The sequence below is a fragment of the Somniosus microcephalus genome, chromosome 10 (assembly GCF_052327205.1).
Source record: "Somniosus microcephalus isolate GS21.2 chromosome 10, FLI_Smic_1.0, whole genome shotgun sequence".
In the NCBI taxonomy this organism is placed as follows: domain Eukaryota; kingdom Metazoa; phylum Chordata; class Chondrichthyes; order Squaliformes; family Somniosidae; genus Somniosus; species Somniosus microcephalus.
The window spans coordinates 228,352,831-228,368,831 of NC_140996.1; the positions used below are offsets into that span (position 1 = coordinate 228,352,831).

At 43.7% G+C, this 16,001-nt stretch overlaps 1 protein-coding gene across 2 annotated transcripts in view; it reads right to left on the reverse strand.

The window, feature by feature from the left end:
* Nucleotides 1-16,001, reverse strand: part of uvrag (UV radiation resistance associated gene) — a 313,672-nt gene that overhangs the window by 171,288 nt on the left and 126,383 nt on the right. For both annotated transcript variants that reach the window (XM_085999709.1, XM_085999708.1), the window contains 2 exons: nt 11,470-11,557; nt 7,034-7,094 (listed from right to left, as the gene is read on the reverse strand). In XM_085999709.1, the coding sequence (XP_085855835.1) occupies nt 7,034-7,094; nt 11,470-11,557 (149 nt within the window). The remainder of the gene's footprint in view (nt 1-7,033; nt 7,095-11,469; nt 11,558-16,001) is intronic.

The following is a 16,001-nucleotide window of genomic DNA, read 5'->3' on the forward strand; positions in this document are numbered from 1 at the left end:
GCACCTCTGACCTTGCTCGACTCCACGCCTGCCTCAGCTCATCTGTTGCTGAAACCCTCATCCATGCCTTTGTTACCTCTGGACTTGACCATTCCAATGTTCTCCCGGCTGACCTCCCATCATCCACCCTACATAAACTTCGAGCTCATGCAAAACTCTGCTGCCTGTGTCCTAACTCACACCCAGTCCCGTTCACCCATCACCCCCTGTGCTCACTGCCCTGTGTCCTAACTCACACCCAGTCCCGCTCACCCATCACCCCCTGTGCTCACTGCCCTGTGTCCTAACTCACACCAAGTCTCCTTCATCCATCACCCCAGTGCTCACTGCCCTGTGTCCTAACTCACACCAAGTCTCCTTCATCCATCACTCCCTGTGCTCACTGCCCTGTGTCCTAACTCACACCCAGTCCCGTTCACCCATCACCCCCTGTGCTCACTGCCCCGTGTCCCAACTCACACCAAGTCTCCTTCATCCATCACCCCAGTGCTCACTGCCCCGTGTCCCAACTCACACCAAGTCTCCTTCATCCATCACCCCAGTGCTCACTGACCTACTTTGGTTCCCGGTCCGGCAACGCCTCGATTTTAAAATTCTCATCTCGTTTTCAAATCCCTCCATGACCTCGCCCCCTCCCTATCTCTGATGTCCTATAGCCCTAAAACCCTTCACGATCTCCTGCGCTCCTTCAATTCTGGTCTCTTGTGCATCACCGATTTTAATCACTCCACCATTGGTGGCCGTGCCTTCAGCTGCCTGAACCCCAAGCTTTGGAATTCCCTCCCTAATCCTCCCCGCCTCTCTTCCCTCCTTTAAGATGATCCTTGAAACCTACCTCTTTGACCAAGCTTTTGGTCATCTGCCCTAATCTCTCATGCGGCTCGGGGTCACATTTTGCTCGATAATATTCCTGTGAAGCGCCTTGGGATGTTTTACAACGTTAAAAAGGTGCTATACAAATGCAAGTTGTTGTTTTAATGTTCTCACCTTTGTCCTGAGTCCTCTTGCTGTTTTAGTACTTTTATTACTGTTACCATTTGTCCCTGTATTCTGTGCTTTTTTCTAGCTCTTCCAATGCTCCTCTGATCACGGTTTTAACTTGTTTCTGCACGATACTATATTCATTTCAGTAAGCCTCTTCTCCTTGCAAGATTTGTAGAGGTTAGTTTCCCTCTTATTTTTTTAAAAATTTGTTTGTTAATTCATTCATGTTTGTTTAATCTGAGCCTTCTGATTTTAGGTAGGTATTTGTCCTACACGCCCAGCATTATTCTTTTAAAGGTGTTCCATTTGTCTTCTCCTGAAATGTTGAGACATCCTCCGCCAACCAATGTTTTAATTCTTTCCTCATAGCTTTGAATTGAATATGAATACTAAACTAGCCCGTCACCAATCTACTGGCATCCCTAGTGTTCGTTGTCAATGCCTCCCAAATCTCCTCTCTCCTTACACTCTTGGATAAATACCATCTAACCCTGGGGAGCATTTTGTTTTAAGCTCTTTCAGCTTGCATTTCATTTCTGAATTTAGCCCTTTTATAAATCTGGCTTCGGGCCCCAGATCACATTAAAACTTGACAATTCAGTGGTCACTGTGCCCCAGGGTGTTACAATTTCCATTTCCTGTAAGTTGTCTGGGTCATTTACGAATATCAAGTCAAGATGAGCACCGTCTCTCTCTTGTGGCTTCCCTTTTGGACTGAGTCATGAAGCAGGCATTACATTTACCACTCTCGTTCTAACCCACTTGGGTTTTCCAAAGTTATGTTAAATTGGTTAAGGTCTCATTATAATAATTTTATTGTTCTCGCACACCCTTCTAGTCTCTTCATTGAGCAAACAGTCCTCCCTCTTGCATTGACCCAGTGATCTGAAACATAACCCGAGTTTTAGCTTGGATTTTTTCCACATTAAAGATTTCTAGCCAGAGTAGGTTTTCCTGTAGCTCACATGCCCTCCCACAGCTCAATTCACAAAACATGTCCTGCTCCGTTGCTTGTGGGCTAAAGACTGGAGGCATGGGAGCGAGCGGAAGGGCATGGGGAGCAGCGAGTGAGGGGCCCATGAAGGCTGCGCTGGCGTTAGTGGCAACAGCACTGGGACGTTGCCATTAGGTGTGCAAGTGGAAAATTACCTCCAAAATGCCTCCCAGCACTGGGAAGTTTCCGGTAGGTGTTTAGGAGAAACTTTCTCTGTATGCTTGCTGTACTGGCTTTGCAGATTGGAGAGAGGAGTTCAGCAGCTGAGCTGAAGATTTTTTTTTTTAAGATCAGATTTTACACGCACTTACAACTTGGTTTAATTCAGTTTTGGGTCAATAGCAGCTTTCAAAGTGGAGTGTGGCCCATGGCAATGATGCAAAATAGCAGCCACTCTAAACAATTAATGATTGTAATGCAACAATGGCAGGTTTAGATCAAATATAAATAAATATATATATTTCTCAAATATGGGTATATATACACTTGTAAAAACCACACAATGGCCCAGTACTTCGGGTCCCAACGCGCAAGGACGGGGTACTCACGCGTGGACCCGATGGAAGTGCCGGTTTCTTGCATGCACAGCGCATGCGCAGGAAACCGGCATTTCCTCCAAGGGGTTCAGAGGTCCAACGCGTCTGCGCGCACGCGTTGAACTTCTTTTTTTTACAGGTTTGCCCGTGTGTAAGGACCTCAACTTTTTACGAATGTAAAAAGGAGACGTAAGGACTTGATTCTTTAAGGTAAGTGGTCTATTATTTAAAATTATAACATTTTTTCCACAGCTTTATTGTTTTTAAGGACTTTACAGTAAGGTAAGTGTATTTTTAGAACCGATTTTTAAAAAAAAATTTTTTTTTTTAAATTTGAGTAATTGTTTAAAATAGTTTTTTTTTTAAAGTTATTTATAGTTCATTTAATTAGTGGGATGTTTTTTAAAATTTTATTTAAAGTTTAAGTAGTGTTTTGGGCGCCCGTAGTTTTCATGAGTTTGACAGTTCTTACTATCAAACTCATGAATGAAGTTTCCCCTCCCGATTGGCTGCAGTGCTCACCTGATCCCAGCCGGCACATTGAACTAACTACGCCGCTGGATCAGGTAAGCACAGCGTGCCGACATCTGAACCGGGCCAGTGACAGGAATTCCAAGTAGGCCCAGGCTTCAGCTGTCGGCGCGCCGGGTGAGTGCACATCGGGGGCTTGCACGCACGGCAAGCCCCCGAACCTAATTTCTGTAACATACTCCTATTCAAACCACTGAAGATTTTCTGAAGCAACCAGTTAATATTTATTTTCAAAAGATGTTGGACAGGTTTATTTTTATATAATCACATGTAGAAATTTTACAGTACATTATCCGAGGAAGACCCATTCTTCTGAAATCAGGTAAAAGTCCTCCCTTTGCCCCACCACTGACACAACAAATTCCAGCATATTCTACTGAATTGTCCAATAACACTGAAATGCAGTAAAATGGAGATTATGGTGTGCTCAGTTGTATGTCTCAGTTGCCCCCTTGTGTTGAATTGCTGGTTCGAGGCAGCATGGAAGCAGGCATTTTGTAAAGGACTCATTTGACATCGCATTGTGAATGGAGAGAAGAACCCACAGTCTAAAATTCCCATTCACTGGAAGGGAACATCAAGGGCACGTTCTACACCTTATGCCTGTTGTACATGGACAAATGTCCCTTTACTTCTGGGATCTGGGTCTGAATCTAGACTGATGGCATGGAAGCATTCTCTCTCTGCTGGTTGCAAGGGATCTCAATCAAACAAGTTTGGAAGTATTAACCCGGCTACATGAGGGGTATGGGCACTTTACAGCCTTCCGGCCTCAACACTGAATGCAACAACTTTAGGCCTTAACCATCGCTTCCATTTTCTCTCAACCTGCAGGTGCTGGTAAAGTAGGATGGGTGCACCAGAGCCACTGGGAACGAAGGTGGTGTGGGCTGGTACTTGGGGTGAGGACCCACTATCTGTACACGGCTGGCGGGGTGGTCCACACATCTGGGGTCTACCTGCCTTTCTTCCGCCACATTCCCGAGCCATGGGAAGCTTCTCTCTGCCAGATTTCCCATGCCTCCCTTTTAAGATCACCCATGATCTTACTGAATGGTGGAGCAGGTTGAAGGGCCGAATGGCCTATGCCTGATCCTATTTCTTATATTCTTATCTTCCTCTGCTATTCTGCTGTAACTACTTATATCTCCTCTCGACCAATCTTTTGTTTCTATACTGGTCTCATTATCACTTCACTTTGCCTTGCACCATCATGCCTTCTGTCATTTAGTCACCCCAGCCCTGCACACCGTCACAGAACTCTCATTTTGGTTCTTCTCACCGGCTCTGCTTAAAAGCTGGTCATCTCCAACAGCTTCCAGTTCTGATGAAAGGTAATCGACCTGAAACGTCGATTCTGTTTCCCTTTCCACAGATGCTGCCTGACCGGCTGAGTATTTCCAGCATTTTCTGTTTTTATTACTCTGCATTCAGCTATGCCCACCCGACCGTGAGAATGTTTGACGCCAGCACAGCAACCAAAAGAGACAAGCTACTCCAATCTCCAGTATTAATATAGAGAAGCACAACAAACATTTGTAAAAATATCCATTACCAGCTTGCCTACAAATTACACTCCTAAATAAAAGTAATATATTGATGTCCCTGAAGAGTCTAGAACTACGGGGCATAGTCTCAGGATAAGGGGTCGGCCATTCAGAGCCGAGATGAGGAGGACATTCTTCACTCAGAGGGAGGTGAATCTTTGGAATTCTCTGCCCCAGAGGGCTGTGGATGCTCAGTCGTTGAGTATATTCAAGGTTGAGAGCGATAGATTTTTGGACTCTAGGGGAATCAAGGGATATGGCGATCGGGCGGTTAATTAGAGTTGAGGTCAAAGCTCAGCCATGGTCTGGTCAGCCGTGGCTCAGTGGGTAGCACTCTCACCTCAGAGTCAGAAGGTTGTGGGTTCAAGTCCCACTCCAGGGACTTGAGCACATAAAGCTAGGCTGACACTCCAGTGCAATACTGAGGGAGTGCTGCACTGTCAGAGGTGCCGTCTTTCAGATGAGACATTAAACCGAGGCCCCGTCTGCTCGCTCAGGTGGACGTAAAAGATCCCATGGCAGTATTTCGAAGAGGAGCAGGGGAGTTATCCCCGGTGTCCTGGCCAACATTTATCCCTCAATCAACATCACTAACAGATTATCTGATCATTATCACATTGCTGTTTGTGGGAGCTTGCTGTGCGCAAATTCGCTGCCGCGTTTCCCACATTACAACAGTGACTACACGTCAAAAGTACTTCATTGACTGTAAAGCGCTTTGAGATGTCCGGTGGTTGTGAAAGGCGCTATATAAATGTAAGTCTTTATTTTTTATTGAATGGCAAGCTCGAGGGACCGTATGGCCTACTCCTGCTCCTATTTCTTATTACAAGGATATTTAAGTTACTGATCTTTTTCCATCTGCATGATGCAAAACTCACCTATGTCTTAATGAACTAAATCAGAGTAATTCCAAATGAGGACTCTTAACCAATAAATAAATGACCTGAGCAGGACTATGCAGCTCAAGTTTAGCTTGTGCAATTAAACCAACACAGTAAATTACAGACAGGCATCTGCGGTCCTTTTTGTTTTTGCAGTGTCCTTACTTTCAAAATGATCATTGCATGTACTGTAAAAATTCTCAGTAGAATAGAGAGTTATTTACCCAGCATCCACAGCAGCAGAGAAACCGTTCTATTCCTAGGATCGAGCCGTTCAAGCATTCAATCCCAGAGATAGAGCGGTTTCTCCGCCGCTGTGCATGCTGGGTAAAGAGACCCCATTCCTCAAAACCCGCGGCTGCCTCGCGCTGACCGTCATACACTTACCTCAAGAGAATCTGGGGGCAGAAAGGAAGCAAGCTGCAAGGGCAAGTGCCAGTGACCCTGACCCAGCGAAAGTTCCAGATACAGCATCATTAACAGTCTGTGTCCTGTATTTTAAGTTGCAAAAGGACTTAGTGCATTGAAGGCTGTGCGTAGTTTGTAATTTGCAAACGTCCGTGGTTTCAGAGTGCCTCTTGTATATTTCACCATGCAAGTTATTTGTGTCTCTCAAAAAGCGTCCCCTTATATAGGTTTCATTGTACTTATAAAAAGGTACAATACGTCACGATATGGCCAAGGGCATTGAAATTCGTTTTACTAACTGTTACGCAATGCCGGTCTCAGACTACAAGGATAAGAAGTTATACTACCGTACTATAGCACAAATTTAACCTCAACCCCAAATTTTACATCACTATTCAATGGAAACAATGCTCCACGTGCTGCTGATAGCCAACGCAGTACTGATCCAGACTGCAATGGAAAGCTCCAGTGGTCGAGTATTGATTGCCCAGTGGGCTACAGAATTAGCAAAGCAGTACAATTCACTAAAACCCGAGGGGAAATCCTCCACTGTAACCGATAAAATTGCTGCCAATATTTGCTTGATTGAAAAAAAGAGTAGTTATAATGGAAATGCATCATGTTACACTGGTGCTCTCGTTGTCAAATAGCATGTATAATCTGTGCTGGATGGGAGGAGAGTACATTTTTGCAGGTATTGGGATGTATTAAATTCAAGGCAGCTGTGCACGTCATAATGAACTGAATTGGGTTAGTGGTGCACCCAATACTGTGATATACTTCCTACAGCAGGCAATGTAATGAATGGTACACATGAGCACACCAGAAAGGGTGATGCAATAGCACTGTAACATGCACAGTTATGTAGAGGAAGGGTCCCTTTCGTGTGGAAATGAAGAGAGCGCCTTTGTTGCTCCCACTCAAAAGGGTTTTTACGGACACCCTGTACCAGAAGAGACAAGGCTAGGTCCAGCAAGTACTATATAAGCTCTTGCCTTTTTTATAGAATAGCTGTATGCAAGATCCTTTTAATTGACCATACCCTTTTCATTTGATGACATAAATCCAACTCTCATCTGTTTGTAGGTTAGTCACTCTAAGGAAACAGGGCAGCAAAGTCACTTAAAATAAAATCTCAGGCTTACGTACCTTGAAAGTCTTCTGAATTCGGTAGCTTGACGCCACACATGAAATAATCCTTCTGATCGTTCTGTTGAAGATAAAAGTTGAGCAACTTTACAATAGTTTGATATTTCTGACAATGCCATGTACAGCACCATGAACACAAACCTTGTTTTTCAGCTTCAAACTGAAGCCAGCCACAGGTCTTACATTTAAAGCTGCCTCACCCCATTAGATTTATCCTTATTGCAGAATTAAATGAAATACTTCAACCCTTTTCAAACTAATCTTTAATAGGCTAATAGGATGGAAACACAAATAAAGAATACTGAATTCAGATGTCCATTTCACACAATTAAATGAGACAGGCAAATCGGAATACTTTCTCAATGGTGAGAGACTAGGAGCTGTGCAGGAGCAGAGAGATTTGGGTGTTTCTGCACACAAATCACTAAAAGCTAGTGGACAGGTACAAAAAGTAATCCGAAAGGCAAGTGGAATGGTGCCCTTTATCTCAAGGGGATTGCAATTCAAAAGTCAGGAAGTGATGCTTTAGCACACAAAGCCTTGGTCAGGCCCCATCTGGAGTACTGCGTTCAATTTTAGGCACTGCACTTCAGGAAGCATACTCTGGCTTTGGGGTACAGCACAGGTTCGTCAGAATACCACGGCTTAAAGGGTTAAGTTTGAAGGACAGCATGCATAAACTGGGCTTGTATTCCCCTGATTTAGACGGTTATGGGGTGATCTAATCAAGGTGTTTAAAATGATAAAGCATTTGTTAGGCTAGATGGAGAGAAACTATTTCCTCTGGTGGGGAAGTACAAAAAAAGGAGACATTATCTTAAAATTAGAGCTGGGTCATTCAGGAATGAAATCAGTGAGCAGTTTTTCCACACATAGGGTAGTGGGAATCTGGAACTCGCTCCCCTAAAAGGGTGTGGGTTCTGCGTTAATTGAAATTTTCAGGATTAAGGTAGATAGATTTTTGTTAGGCGAGGGTAAGGATATGGAACGAAGGCGGGTAAGTGGAGCCGAGGTACAGGTCAGCCATGATGGCAGAACAGGCTGAATGGCCTGCTCCTGTTCCGATATTCCTAATCCACCTTGCATATAGAGGGCAATTATAATAGCGAAAAGGTGAAAGACGTTAAAAAATAAAAGTTGCTGAAACAGTTGCAATTATTTAGAGTCAAAACTTAGGGGTTTTTCTCATGAACTGAAAGTTAAGAGGGGATCTAAAATTAATAACGGTATTTTTTTTCCCTCCTGCGCAACACTTTGCAATGGTTTTCTCTGCCTTTCAGCTCCTTTGCTTGCTTTCTGTTATTCATTCATTCATTCCCCCCACTGTACCCTTTTCTTTTTGGGAGGGAGGAAGGAAGCACATTTGCAATTTCTGATCAAGTCAAAACATCAGCAATTCAAAATTGGTTTATACCAAAACACCACAGCTGATTAGTGGCAAATGTACTGGAAGTCAACATACTGCACAGCAAACTGAGGGGATGTGAAGGAATAAGCCATATAACCTATTTAGAAAAATACATGATCTTCTGAAAGACTTCTGGCCTTATTGAAACAGGACAGGTTGTTGACCCTGAATAAATAACCTTATTGAAACAGAAGGTGCGTGGCTCCAAGTAGCTGACTTTTGGGAACAAAAACAATGGTCCACCCTGGATAAGGTGTTTTAATTTAAACTTCGTAAAGATGGCACCTAAGATAAGGAACATCTGCCCTCGTAAAGATGACATAAAATAAGGGACACCCGCCCTTCACACCGTTTTATATGGTGAACCCAGAACACCTGGAGAAAGACAGGATTCTGGAATATTACAAGCTGATGTAGCAGTAAGAATTGCAGAGGTCGGCAGAAAGATGAATAGGGATAATTAACTTGGGTCAGCAGAAACCTTATGGGATACAACTGAAAAAGGGTATAAATATTGAAGTCTCAAATGGGATACCAGAGTCGCTTTAATCGGGCAAAGCGATTCTCGACTACAGAGCCGGCTCTGTGGTTCCACTCTTTGTACCTCGGGATCAAAGGTATTTTGATATTGATGGATATCCTGTATAGAAATCTTTAAGAACTGTAATACTGCAGCGAAGTTAAGATTTAAAAGTAATATTCACTTAAAAAGATCGTATTTTTTCCTCTTTTTAGAACTGTTAACATTGCGATTGACTGATTCACCAACTGCAAATTGCATGTCGGTTCTTTTAATAAATCTCTATATATTTTTAGAATTGTCTCAAGTCTTCTGTATCAATAACTCGCAAACTCAATCTCTGTACACTCTTTGATGAAGAGTTACATAATTCTGAAGGAGTTCTCCGGACCCTCATAATATCCGGGACATTACAGTCTAGCTAAACTTATTAAAAGCACTATCTGGAGGATGGTAACATTCTCGGGTTGTTCCTTTCCTTTAGGGAGAGATAGCTCAGACCTTTAGACCCAGTTAAGCGTCTTTAGGATTCAGCTACCTCAAACTTTAGTTGAAAGTGAACGTCTGAGAAACGCGCCTGATCCGGGATAACCCCAAAGGGGCTTGGACTAGTAAATATCCCTTCAGGGATTCACGCTAATGATTGCAATCCACCATAGAGTGAATTTCCAATCAATTATGCTGCTTATGGGAGCTATCAGATCTAGGTGTTTCCCCCGCTACAAGGATGCGTTTTTAAAAAAAAGTCAGCCATGCACAGAAAACCATCACCTTATTTTAGAATCTCTAAACCAAGGCACTGAAAAGTCCACAGCTACATTTTCAATTTGCTCAATATGCAATCCGCATGTGGGCGCCATAGAAAATAATCGAATCCCACAACACAGGAGGCCATCATTCGGCCCATCGCGCCTGTGCTGGCTATTTAAAATAGTTATCCAATTAGTCCCATTGCCCCACTCTTTCCCTTTTGAAAGTTACTATTGAATCTGCTTCAGGCAGCGCATTCCAGATTATGACAGATCACTACGTAAAAAAAATTCTCATCGCCTCTCTGGCTCTTTTGCAAATTCTCTTAAATCTGTATCCTCTGATTACCGACCCTCCTGCCAGTGGAAACAATTCCTCCTTGTTTATCAAAACCACTCAATTTTGACCACCTGTATTAAATCTCCCCTTAAACCTTTTCTGCTCTAAGGAGAACAATCCCAGCTTCACTGGTCTCTCCACATAACAAGTCCCTCATCCCTGGTGCCATTCTAGTAAATCTCCTCTGCTCCTGCTGCAAGGCCTTGACATCCTTCCTAAAAAGTGTGGTGCCAGAATTGGACACAATTTTCTAGCTGGGGCCTAACCAGTGTTTTATGAAGGTTTAGTACAACTTCCTTGCTTTTGGCCTTTATGCCTCTATTTATAACGGCAAGGATCCTGTATGCTTTAAAAAAAATAAACAGCCTGCACAACTTGTCCTGCCACCGTCAAAGATTTGTGAATGTACACTCCCAAGTCTCCGTTCCTGCACCCCATTTTAAAATTGCACCATTTAGTTTATATTGCCTCTCGTGCTTCCTCCCAAAACGCATCACTTCACACATTTCTACATTAAATTTCGTCTTCCACATGCCTGCCCATTTGTCTATGCTCCCCTGAAGTCTGCGACTATCCTCCTCACTGTATACTAGAGCTCCAGATACCATGTCATTTGCATACTTCTCACTTGTTTCATCTAACTTACCCAAGTCAAAAGGTGGAGGTAGACATACCCAAGATTGAGGGACCCCCAAGTATGCGAAGAGCCTGAGATCTAACCACCCAAAACTGCGCAGCTTTCTGACAGAGCAACAGCAAGCTTCCCACTGCTTGTCCAGTCAAGGTAACCTCCCCATTAAGGCATGGCTTGCAGGGTTATCTAGAGCAGAGTGAGAAGAATCCCAGTGATGGGTCTACTCCTCCAGTTTCCACGAGTGAAACCGGTTGGGTGGTCAATCATCAACAGTGCCCTGGAGTAGTGAGGACCTGCCTGCTCAGATAACAAATTACCGTGTCTACTAGAGAGTTGGCCTGGCTCTGACCTTTAATAGTCAGTTCCATCGTCTGGGAGCCACCTCAATCCCAGGGAAACCCCACTTACTTCATCTTTGCCCCGTTCCAAAGTGGAAGGTCACTAGTTGGTAATTTTGTTCTCACACAAGAGGAGAACATCAGAACAGTCACCGAGATGCTCCAGCACACCTCTAAAAAGGTAGTTTCATAGTGGAAATAAAAAGGAACGCTGGAAATTTCAAAATATTGGAAATACACAAGAGGACCACCCAGCAATGGAGAGAGAAAAAGCAGGTCCAGGGCCTCAGGGGATAATGGCAGAGACCCCTGAGCAGATTGTCTACCATCTCAGGTAGGAATGGTGCACGGCATCTAGAATGGAGAAAATACCTTCAAAACTGGAAATCTGACCCTCAAGTATATTGAAAAAAATGGTTATAAAAAGCAAACGCACAATAACCTTACCACTTCAACAGGGTAAATGTAAGAGAGTTCCGACAACAACTGCCGACACCGAATGTTCAGTTGAGCATTGGTTTTCAGGAAGAGCTCTCTGTTAAAATAAAGCAGTATATTACTTAACATAGTACTTGCACACAACTTAAAAACCAAGAGTGTTGAATTGAGGGACTTTTCCGTCACTTCCACTATGCATCTGCGAAAGCTTGCTGTGTGGAAATTGGCTGCCGTGTTTCCCTACATTGCAACAGCGACTACACTTCAAAATGACCTCACTGGCGGTCAAGCACTTTGGGGCATCCTCCGAGGTTGTGAAAGGCGCTACATAAATGCAAGATCTTTCTTTTTCTCTTAACTGCTGTTGAAAAATAGGCAAGCGAGTATCAGATAAGGAGAGAATTGGGCTTGGTTACGATGCACTCTGCTAAACATTCACTGAAGCATGATTAAGGTGGGAGAAGGCGACTGGCAGCAGCGAGAGCTGGGATCTTCAGGAGAGGCAAAGAGAAAAGAAAAAGAGTTGTTTCAAAACAACAGGATCTTCCCGCCACCAGCCTAACTGAATCCAGCAAGTTTACCACCAGCTGTGCGGGACTTGGCCGGTGGAAGCAGTCAGCATTATGACATTAAACGGATATAAAAGCAGCTGCTGCCTTTTTGCAGGCTAACCGTATATTTCAGTTAAAACCCTTTCAACTTGCACTTATATCATGCCTACAGCATCCCAAGGCACTTCACAGGAGAGATTAACAAAATTTGACAGAGCCACATAAGGAGATATTAGGGCAGGTGACAAAAAGCTTGGCCAAAGAGGTAGGTTTTAAAGAGCATCTTAGAGGAGGACAGAGAGAGGTGGAGAGGTTAAGGAAGGGAACTCCAGAGATTAGGGCCTGGGTAGCCAAAAGCTGAACACTAAAGGCGGTGAGTGAACTATAGACTTAATTCCTTGACCTTATTTAGTCAATGAATTAGATCCGTTTCAACTAGTCTGGTGTGTCCACTCTTCTTTTCTGGTCCAAATTTAACAAAATTCAGAAGTGGATTCCAGTCCCCATAACGACATGGATTGAGGCGGACGTAAGAAAACTACTAGGCACTTGGTCGAAGCGTTAAACAAAGCTTTAATCAACTGTTTTACAACATGGAGGTCTAGTTGTGTCCTTCACTAGTTCCTGTTAAGAATGTCCTGAGCAAGCTGGGCCCGTGCCCGAGTATTTATACTCTCCTTGGACAGCGCCACCCGCAGGCCGCTCAGTATTATTACATAAGTCTTTCTTTCATGAATGACTGATTCATGTCAGAGGCAATGTCCACATGCGTGTATTTAAGCTGCTTTTTTAATTTTTGGGATATGCATGTAGGTCAAGATGGAATGGGCTGGCCTCTTGTGCATTTCTACCATAAGTACAACAATAACAACGTGTTTATATAGTGCCTTTAATGTAGCAAAACAACCCATGGCGCTTAATAAGAGTGTTATCAATAAAAAAATGTTGACACCGAGCCACAGATGATGATATCAGGACAGATGACCAAAAGCTTGGTCAAAAGAGGTAGGTTTTAAGGAGCATCTTAAATGAGGAGAGGCGGAGAGGTTTAGGGAGGGAATTCCGGAGCTAATTCAGGAGTTGGGCTATGCGGAGGACAGCTCGACTTTTAGCACGGAGAGAGCAGGACAGCAATGCATGCTGGTCACTCCCGAGACACACAGCCGACCACAATGTAGAAGTGCCTGCAAAATCCACTCAGTCCACTACCAAGACTGTTACTCGCGTACAGTCCTAAATTGCACATCAAATGTTCAACTAGTGGGACACGGCCAGCATCCACACGACTTGCATAACCTTTTTTCCAGCTGAGAACTGGATATTTTTTTTACAATCATCGCTGAACAATGTACAAGAGGGAATGCCAATTCTATCTGGCTATTTTTGCATATGGTACTGTTCATAAGCTCCACAAACATGCACACACACACACACGCGCGCGCACAATCAACACCATTAAATGCAGCTGAACTATTGCATACTGGTCTAATCTCCACTGATATTGCCAAAATACACTGCACTAAGTAAGGACCCATGACAGTCATTACTTCAATAGCTGGGGCCAACCTGTAGTCTCCAGATGTTGCTACAGGATACGACACCATATCTTCACCTAAACCCACGCGGCATGCTCATCAGGATAAACACGCTCTCTGATACATTTCATAAATCATAAAAATTAGGAGTTCAACCCATCTGTGACGTTTAGCCAGTGCTGGGTAACAGCGAAGTACATGCACAGAATCCAAATCCCACTTCTAAATTTATACTGCTTAAGAAATATATGAACAAACGTGTGTTCAGGGGAAGTTGTGTTATGACACAAACTCATACCTGGGAACTAAAGTTTGGTTCCAGCTCATTCAAAGAATGAAGACTTCTCATTAATATGTTGTGCCACTGTGAAGAACAGACACAGGAAAAGGCCGACTTCAACACTTGGAGAAAATGTTGCAGGGGTATGGGGAGAGAGTGGGACTAACTGGATTGCTCTTCGAAAGAGCCGGCGCAGACTCGACGGGCCGAATGGCGGCCTTCTGTGCTGTACTATTCTATGACTAAGCCTGTTCTGCCATGGCAGTCTCTTCTTTATAATTCCTATTCCTTTCCTTCGCCCCACATCCTCAACACCCTTATTTCACCACTTAAGATCAATCTTTCTTTTAAACAAGAAAAGCACCATACTGATGGACAAAACTGCAAGACCACAGCTTTGGGTCACTACCAATCCCGACAAGCTGCATATTCAGACTCTGGCTGCCTCCGGCACACTGCAGGTGCACATGCCAAACATATACACATAGAATACACAGCACAGAAACAGACCATTCAGCCCAACTGGTCTACGCCGGTGTTTATGCTCCACACCAGCCTCCGCCCACCTAAATTTATCTCACCCGATCAGCGTATCCTTCTGTTCATTTCTCCCTCATGCGTTTATCCAGCTTCCCCTTAAATGCATCAATGCTATTCGCCTCAACCACTCCCTGTGGCAGCAAATTCCACATTCTCACCACTCTCTGCCTAAAGCATTTTCTCAAATTCCTTATTGGATTTTTTTTAGTGACTATCTTATCTTCTCTACAAACAGAGGGGGGTACTTTATTTTCTGCACGGTGACCTTTTAAGGGTCTTCAGTGTGAACAGAAATAAAAAATAAAACACTACCAGTGTGAAGTTTCTATAAGTGATGGACAACCTTTGCGCAGACGGTCAACATCTCTGAATCATTTAAAAGCAGTTAGATTTTTTTTTTGGTTGGCGGAGGGGAGGGGTGCGGAGAAGAGTGGGGAAAGACAGCAGACAGACAACCCTTCAAGATCACAGACCAGGAGATGACTTGTTAAGAGGGACATGCAAGTTACACAACATAAACGTGCGCTGCTTTGTCTGGACTTGTTAACAAAGGAGACCTGGTACAGTACTAGGGAGTAAATGAGTGACATGTCATATCTAGGCACTGGTGCTTCAGTGAATTGGAGGTCATCAAGGCACCAACAGGGCCATGAGGCGATTGACACCAGAAAGGCTGAACTCTATCCTTCAGAATGATCAATAGATTTGGGGAGGTGTCTTTTGAAAATAAGGATATACAAGACTGCGTTTATAAACACTATAGTTAAGTCTCAGTCTTCGTTCAGTCCTAGTTCTTTTAGAAGTACCTTGTATAGTTTATATGCAAAAATCAGAAAGTCCTTCTCCCACAGAGAGGATACAGAAGGTAAGTTATGCAGCTACACCAGCCAAATACAGGTATCTACAAGTGTGTCACTTAGGTGTACAGGTTTCCCAGAGTTCAAGGGAAGTGAAACTTAAGCCAGAAAATCCAGATTCAGCTACCAGCACAAAAGCTGACTTTGCCCAGGAGCAGGGTATCCAGGATAGAACCATGGCAGTCTCAGAAGACTAACACCATCAGTCCAGAGGAAGGCGAAGCTACCAGCTCTCCACAGCAGTTCATAAGGACGAGGCGATATAAATTACGGAAACATTACTAACTACAGGAAACTGTGATATCCGGCACCGCGGGGACCGAGCTGTTGCCGTCCCATCAAAACTGCCGGACAAACCAGCGCTAATGTTGAAACATTTGAGCTCCGTATCTGGCAACAAACCCTGTTGCTTAGCAACAGCTTCTAAACAGTTGGCCGTACCTTGCAAGCGTCTCTGTAGCTTAGCAACAGCTTCAGCGAGACCTTGCAGAGCCTGCCTGGTGAAAAAAAAGCAACAAAAAGAAAAAAAACCTAACGAAACGGCTCCTGATTTTTGCCGGTGGATCGAGCATTCCGGACAGTTAACCTCCGGATAAACCAAAGTTTCCTGTACATGCATATAGAGGTTAATCTATTCAACAGAGACTGGCTATCTAATGCTGATAACCATTAGCTATTTTAGGAGTCTAACCCTAAAATTAATCTCACTAGTTTACATCAGCTTCAGTTATCTCAACTGTAGTTGTTAATCAGCAAGCGGTTACAACTGAATTACTGA